This window comes from Vanessa cardui, chromosome 19 (genome assembly GCF_905220365.1).
Source record: "Vanessa cardui chromosome 19, ilVanCard2.1, whole genome shotgun sequence".
Taxonomy (NCBI): Eukaryota; Metazoa; Arthropoda; class Insecta; order Lepidoptera; family Nymphalidae; genus Vanessa; species Vanessa cardui.
Window position 1 is genome coordinate 10,598,852 of NC_061141.1, and position 8,607 is coordinate 10,607,458.

The 8,607-nt window shown below is 34.5% G+C and overlaps 1 protein-coding gene across 1 annotated transcript; it reads left to right on the plus strand.

Moving 5' to 3' along the window:
• Positions 1-3,567: 3,567 nt before the first annotated feature.
• On the plus strand, positions 3,568-8,382 carry LOC124537764 (zinc finger MYM-type protein 1-like). The gene is made up of 3 exons (XM_047114652.1): positions 3,568-3,916; positions 5,018-7,049; positions 8,136-8,382. The coding sequence occupies exons 2-3, from the start codon at positions 5,023-5,025 to the stop codon at positions 8,380-8,382; spliced, it is 2,274 nt and encodes a 757-aa protein (XP_046970608.1). The 5' UTR covers positions 3,568-3,916; positions 5,018-5,022.
• The last annotated feature ends 225 nt before the right edge of the window (positions 8,383-8,607 follow it).

Sequence of the window (8,607 nt, forward strand, 5' to 3'; positions counted from 1 at the left end):
GTGCAATTTGAACGCGAGGAGCGACGCGCTCGCTGCACCGGCCGCGTGCAATGTAGGGGCTATGATGCCCAGCGACTCGGTGCAAATTGAACGCGAGGGGCGACGCGCTCACTGCACCGACCGCGTGCAATAATACAAATTATTATTACAAATGACGGTATGGCAGGCCGTAATAATAATAAATAAAAATAAGAAGGGACATTGTATGTGCAAAATGGAATAAGGCACAACACCCCACCATGCTAAGTCACTTTTTAAGTTTAACTAGCCAAGTCCGAATGTTGTCTTTCACCATACCAGAACAACAATTAGTTTCAGACATGATTAGGTCAAAAGGAGATACAGTTATCGAATTAACAAATTTTCTGAGAAATCTCGATGACATTAATAAGCAAGATGACGGCTTAACGCCACAAAATTCTAAACCAAAGAATATTAAAGACTTTCATTTCAACAGAGAACGCAATTTCAATCGAAACGATATTCAAAATTCATATAAAAATTGGCAGAAGCCAGATTATAATAAAAATTACCAGCGACAGAACCTTCAAATAAATTTCATTCACAACGACTATACAGACTATGAGTATGATTGCAATAGAGACCATATCCATGCATCTCATGACAATAATTTAAACTAATTAGGGCTGAACAAAACGACCCCGTCTCATCTGTAAAAACAGGGGGTGAAGCTTTGTGCATGATGGTAAAAACTGGCTGGATGCCTGATCAACCACTAGGCAGGAACAGCAAAGGTAGCGGCATACTCCGCCCAATACAAGCTCTTGGACAGAGAGATAGAAGTGGATTGGGCTATTATAAGGAAGACATTGAAAATCAGATAGTTCAACTGTTTATATCAAATTGTAACAAAGAAAAGTATTTTGTGAGACATGAAGTTCTAAATGTTTTTGAGGATCACGAAAATTTAGATTTAAGTGATGCGAACATTAGATGTGAAATTCCCGTTAAGTTAATTACGTTAGAATTAGATGCATTGCTCGATACGGGTAGTGATATCACTTGCATATCGGAATTGACTTATCTTGAGCTTAAGCATTTTAATTTGCCTATGATGCCAGCCAAAGCAATACAAATTAAGGGTGCAATAGGTACTAGCAGTTCAAAAATACAGCAAATGGTAATGATACCAACAAAGATAGGAAACTTAACTTTAGACATAGGTTACTTAATTGTGCCTAATTTATCTCGGTCAGTTATATTACGATTCAACTGGATCAAACGTGGTGAAATAATTTTAGATTTTAGAAAAGAACATATGCAAATAAAGTTAACAAAGAATAATATAGAGTACATTATACCTATCGTAAATCGCAATAAATGGATAAATAAGAATGTAATGACTATTGATCAAGATAATTTCGATAATGTATTAGATAAAATTAAATTAGGGAAAGATATTTCTTACGATGTTAAACAGAACCTTTTACAAGTGCTATATAAATATAAAAACGTTTTTACAAAAAAATTAGGACGTTGTAATTGCTATGAGGACGAGATAATAATGACTAAAATTAAACCCATTGTGAAAAATCAAATCTTATACCTTACGCTTATAGACAAAAAATGGAAGGAAAACTTAAGGAACTTGAGGAATTAAATATTATTTCTAGGGCTTCAACGCCCTATAGTAGTCCTCTGACTTTCACGTTAAAGCGTGACGGAACCATAAGAGTTCTTTTGGATGCTAGGGAAATTAATAAGAATATGACAGCAGAGACTGAAAAACCGCCATTGCAATTAGACGTTTTAAACTCATTTCATGGGTGTTCATATTACCACAATTGACTTAAATAATGCATATTTTCAAATACCAATTAGCTTGAATAGTAGGAAATATAATATAATGGTTTCGAAAGAAAACATTGTCTACAAATGATTTCACATAGACATAGACATTGTTTTGTCGAAGTTAGAAAAGGCCGGAATGACATGCAATATAGAGAAATGTGAGTTTCATTGTGATGAAGTCCAAATGCTTGGCTTTATCATATCAACAAAAGGTATTCGTACGGATCCTGATAAGATATTGGCTATACAACATTTTCCTGTTCCGAAAAAGATTAAGCACTTACGAGCTTTCTTAGGTTTATGTAATTTTTACAGACGCTTTATTCCGAATTACGCATTATGTACCTTACCACTATGTGAGTTGCTTAAGAAAGGTAAAAAATGGTCATGGACAGACAAAGCACGAAAAGCGTTTGAATTGACTAAAAACATTTTATACAGACTATAGAATTTCAACATCCAGATTTTCAAAAACCGTACGATTTACAAACTGACTCATCTGGAATCGGTTTCGCAGGGGTTTTGTATCAGTTAGGAAATAATGATGTAATTAAAGTTTTGGATTTCCATAGTAGAGCTCTAAAAGGAGCTGAGTTAAATTGGACAATAACAGAGCAAGAATTTTTTGCAGTAATTTCTAACTTAAAAAAATTCGAAACATATTTAAGAGGAAGTAGAGTCATTATAAAAACAGATCACAAAGCATTATTATTCATTAAAAATTGGAATTTATTTAATAGTAGAGTTACAAGGTGGATATTTTATTTAGAACAATTTAATTATAAAATAGAGTACATAACAGGGAAAAGCAACATAGTTGCTGATATTTTATCGAGGTATCCTCCAAACACTCACCAAATACAAGAGGAGAAAAACGAGTTACCGCAGATTTTCTATCTCGGTAAAGACAATAAGTCACTACTATTAAAGCTCAAACAATTGCCTAAACTTCAGAGTGAAGATAATGAAATTAATGAAATTATTAATGGTCAAAATAATCGTTACAAAAATAGAATTATCTTTAAAAACAATATATATTATTATAAAACTAATAAAAGTGATGTAGTTTATATGCCAGCTATATTAAGAGAAGAAATAGTTAACCAGGTACACGAAGAGATGGGTCACCAAGGCGCTTATAAAATTATAAAATATATAAGAGACAGAATGTTCTGGAAAAACTTATCTAAGCACGTAAAAGACATAATCAGAAAGTGTCACTTATATCAGCTTTCGAAAAGTAATAATATAAAATATGTAGGGCCTTGTCAGTCAATCGTTACGAATGATTTAGGTGAAATAGTCATGGCTGATCTCAGTGCCGGATTAGCCACGTAGCAAGAGTAGCAAATGCTACGGGCCCCGCGAATTAGAGGGCCCCGCGCTCAAATAGGTATTTCGTAATTACACCAATTCAACTGCAAGACTTATGAAGAAAATGTTTTGTTTACAAAACTACTACCAAACTACAAGTAATTTTGATTTTTTTCTTAATGAAATAAACGAAAAAAGACAAATAGATGGTATTTTGTATGTGTAAGAAAAAAAAAAGCGAGTATTTGTCCGCTCGGTTGGTGCCATTGGCGGGCGAACCGAGCCGACCCGAACTGCGCGCATAGCTATTTCCGCCTCACCTCTAGGTATAATATCTATCACGAAAAACGTTGGTATCAAAATCAACAACAATAATTTGAAATTGTACCACATTTTTTAAATTGAGCGCTAGCCAAGTTATGTGTTGTATTACTTGCACTGCACTAAACGCAATTTGGCAACACTGCAAAACTATTTGGGGAATTCCCTGATATTGTCATCGATCGAGCTAGTCGTAACTCGAACAAATAAAATAGGATTCTATTGACTATCAAACAATAAGAAATTGATATACACTTTCCTTTGGCTCAATATAAAAAACTAATGAAAGCACTTTAAATGTGAATATTGTGAGAAAAGTTGTCTTGACATTGCTTCGAGTACTGTTTTCGTGATTGACGTAGGTAGCGCTGTGTGCAATTCATTCAATTATCTTCATAAAACACAATAGAAGAGTTTTTGTATGTGCAAGTGCAAATCAAAAATATCAACGAGAATAACTTCACTTAAGGTAAGATATTTTACTATACCTTGTAAAATGTAGCTTGATTCGCGAGACAGCTGTCGTCGAAATGACGCGCATGAAGTTCGAGATTATTGTTATACGCCCATTCCAAATTCAAAAAAGTTCATATTTTATTGTTTGTCACCCACAGAGAGGGATGTTCAATGCGTCATTACAACCATCGATTAAAATAAATCATCAATGAAAATATGAATAATCAAAAGATTTTTTTTTGGTTCGATTAAAACTTACGTTGAACTTATTATTTGATAAACGGATTTAATCATAATCATAATCATAATATTTATTTGCATTTAAAGTAAATATCAAAATTACTTTTGAACTATAAAGTTGAATATAGATAGACACGCTTCTTTAAAGTACCTAAGTGGCTTTTAAGTCGCGGACTTAGCTCAGACGGATAGACAGACAAAAAATTAAATATTATTTGATATATTTATTATGTACCTATCTAAGGTTATAACTTTTCATATACAATTAGTATGAAACTTTTATTTTCACATTTTACCAGATACAATTTTATAATAAATGTAGTAGGTACATTTTATCAGATACTTTAATTTTATATTATGTAGATGTTTTTTCTTAGACATATAAGTAACATTGAATTGAATTGATTCAATATCGCCCGATAATCGATTTTTTTAAACCACATCTCTACCCTAGTAATATCACACAGACAGCTGTCCCGCGAATCATCCTAGTTTTTACAAACTATAGGTAGGTATGTTTTTTATTAAATCGCATTTGACATGTTGATTTAAAAAAATAATAATACAAGACGTTTTTTTGTTAGATTGATTTCGGCAACACTAGTTGTCCTACAAAAAGACGGACGTTGGCGATCGCTCTTAGACTTGAATCAATAAATGAAAGTTGGTAAAAGGTCATGACATGACTTATCATTATCAATGAAAGTAGTAAAGTAGTTTATGCTTCCTCGCAGTAATTATAGGATCAATGTTGTAAAATAAAGAAATATCACAATGAAAGTGATAAAAACAAGAAAAAATATTTAAAATTTATTAACAAATTTACGCATTTTAAAAAACAATTAATTTAAAAAAAAAAAATCTCTAACCGTAGGTAACATGAGCAGCAGATCTAGAGATACTGGTCGGCACTACGCTTCTGAAAGTGCTAAGCGTAAAGCAAAAGATGAAAAGAAAAAAAAGAACGAAGCTGTTGTATCAAAAACACGTAAGCTGGCCGAGTATTTTAATGTTCAGAGTGATGTTGCTGAATCTATAGAAAGTAAATCAGAAAATACAGAGGTTGCATCTCATTGTACATATTATGATAGTGGTACTACTAACGTTTCTGATGAAGCTACATTTTCTATAAGTGATGCTGTAGTTGAAGAGACAGCAATTCCTCTTAATTTAGGTATATCATTTTCTAGCCAAAGAGAAGTTATAAGCACAGCCAGTCCTCTCGATCTAGAGTCGTCGTGTTCTAATCAAAAAGTTGACTCTAATGTCACTACAGTTTCAGTCCAAAAACAAAACGAAAGTAAAATATACTCCAACGATATTGGGGAATGGCCGAGCAACTTTGATAGAGATTATTGGATTGAAAAAGGAAGCAGCGTACTGCAAAATATGAATGGAGATTTTTTGTCTTCAAAGAAAATTTATGAAAACGAAAATAAACCACGTTTCTGCCATAAGTCATTTTTCACCTATAAACATAAACTAACGAATAAAACTCACGTCAGAGACTGGTTGTGTTATTCGGAAACCAAAGGACGACTTTTCTGTTTTGTTTGTAAAATTACGAATTCAGATAGTTCACCACGGTTTACGAAAGACGGATTAAATGACTGGAAGAATGCGCACAATTTGTTGACAAGACATGAAGAAAGCACTGAGCATAGACAAGCCATAATTTCGCTGTTAAACCTCAAAAACAAGAATACGCGTGTTGATTCTCAACTTGTGAGCCAAATTGAGACTGAGCAAAAGTATTGGAGGCTACTCTTAAAACGAATCATTGCAGTAATAAAGTTTTTAGCAGAACGAGGTCTTGCGTTTCGGGGTAGTGACGAAATTATTGGTTCACCTCACAATGGAAATTATTTAGGCTTGTTAGAATTAATAGCCCAATTTGACGCTTTTATGGCTCAACATATTCAAAGTCATGCTAATAAGGGAAAGGGACATACGTCATATTTATCTAAAACAACTTGTGAGGAATTTATTCATCTAATTGCATCAAGCATACTGGATCAAATTATTTGCGAAATTAAGATATGCAAATACTACTCAGTTTCATTGGATTCTACTCCAGATATATCGCATGTAGACCAACTGACTCTGACAGTACGCTATGTTCTGCCATCTGGACCAGTGGAAAGATTTTTTAAGTTCTTGGACATGGAAGGTCATACTGCTGAACAACTCGCTCAAAGTTTACTAGATTTCTTGAGTGAGAGTGGCATTGATATCAAAGATTGTCGTGGGCAAAGCTACGATAATGCCAGCAACATGAGTGGGAAATACACCGGTTTACAGGCCCGAATTAAGGAATTAAATAAGTACGCAGAATACATTCCCTGCCTTGCACATTCATTAAATTTGGTTGCTAAGTGCGCTGCAGACTGCTGTACAGAAGCATTACTTTTCTTCGATTTCATTGAAAGCCTCTATACATTTTTTTCCGCTTCTACCTACCGATGGGGTCGTCTTACGAATGCACTTAAAGATTCCGCTTCGAAAATTCCGATTTTGAAACGGTTATCAGACACTAGGTGGTCAGCCCGAGCTGATGCTACGAAGGCACTTTTATGTGGTTTTACCACTATTAAGCAAGTATTGGAAGACATTTTCAATAACGTGGATCAGAAAGCGGAGTGCCGTAATAAAGCTTATGGACTAGTTTCAACGATGAATAAGTTAGAAACGGGAATAATGACAATTACTTGGAACGGAATCCTAGAACGCTTGCAAGCGACTAGTGCTTCGCTACAATCGTCTGATCAAGATCTTAATACGGGATACGCCCTTTATGAATCTATTAAAAGTGACCCATTCGTATTAAATCGTGCGAAAGACAATATGCGTAAACGTGCTGAACTGTGTATCACACGAGAAGGAGCTCACTTTGAACATTTGTTAAGGTTAGTGTAGTTATGTAGGTAAATAGGTAGTTTAATGATTGACAATTGTTGTAAATAAGTATGATTCCATTTTTAAATACGCCCGAAATACCAAGATAGGTAAGCAGTTAATATTATTTTTTGTGTCAAGTTTACACCATTTACCTAGTCAATAAATTGGTTGCTTAAACGAACGAAATATCTTGGTATTTTTGCCTGTCCTAAGCCAGGATTAAAGTATGAAGGGAATTGGGTCATTTTTGTTTATCTAAGGTAGCCTGCTACCCTGTTAACCCGCGGCGGCGCGCGGCGTTTGGATGTAGGTAAACTACCGCGCGATAACTAAATGTACCTACCTACCTACATAACTGTTTTGTGTCGATAACGCAGCTAGGGTGTTCACACGATCCGTAATTAATTACATAACTTTTGGTTAACTTTACTTAGAAGTTTATTAATATTAATTTTTATTTTGTCATATATGATCGTCAAATATCACGTCCTCAGGTATCGATAGTAATTCACCACTCACCCTGTATAGACAACGAATGGAAGAATTGATTTGTAGTTCTTGATTTTATACCATCACGCGGTCGACGAACTGAGGAAGATATTGCAACGATTTTCCATGAATGTTTATTGGAATATGACATAATTGATAAAATACAAGGTATCACGGTCGACAATGCAACTGCAAATACCAAATTTATGTATGAACTGGGCGAACAGCCACACTTTGATTCAGACAATCAACATTTCCGGTGCTTTGCTCACATTTTAAACCTTGGTGTACAAGACTTATTAAAGACTTTAGCATTACACTGTGAGTCTAACACTAACGCGCAAGATCAGCTGTATGAAGACTATGCAGACGAAACTGAGGATGAGGAAGATGAAGAATATGCACCAAATATTGCTGACTCTGGAAATCTGACTGATGGAATTCCACACATGATATGATTGGATTTGGTTTAAAAGTGAGAGCAGGCATTAACATATTATGCAGTTCTGTCACCGAATTGAATGATTGTGATTACAAATCACAGCTAGTGAATGGTAGGTACTCGAAAAATGACATAAATTTCTAATAAACTTTAAACTTTTAAGTACAAAACTTGGTGGAGACAAATATGTTATATTACCGCTCGTCATTGTATCATTCAATCTCTTGCTAGATAAAATTGAATCCAAGGTAAAACAGTTAGATGAGAAACCTAATCGATCTGAAGTGGATGAAAGGCTCATTCTAGCTTTCCAAGCAGCCCGAGACAAAATGCTTAAACATTATAAGAAGAGCAACTGGATTTATTGTACTTTTTATACCCAAGGCATAAGGCTCAGACTTTTCACCTGACAATGTGGGGGAAGCAACTTAAAACAGAAAGTCTGCGCAAGTTCAATGAACTTTATGAAGAATATAAAAGTCTACACTCACTGAACAAATCTCTGGAATTACCAAAAATAAAAAATAAAGTATGTGATGAAGATGAAGACGTAATAGACTTTGATAAACTCTATGGTCCCTCGACGTCATCTGGATCTTGTCTTCAAGGCTTAGTGATAGACGAGTTGGAGAAGT

Coding starts and splice junctions, on each gene's coding strand:
- LOC124537764 (XM_047114652.1), top strand. CDS start 5,023: ATGAGCAGCAGATCTAGAGATACTGGTCGGCACTACGCTTCTGAAAGT. Junction 7,050..8,135: donor CACTTTGAACATTTGTTAAG/GTTAGTGTAGTT, acceptor TAAACTTTTAAG/TACAAAACTTGGTGGAGACA.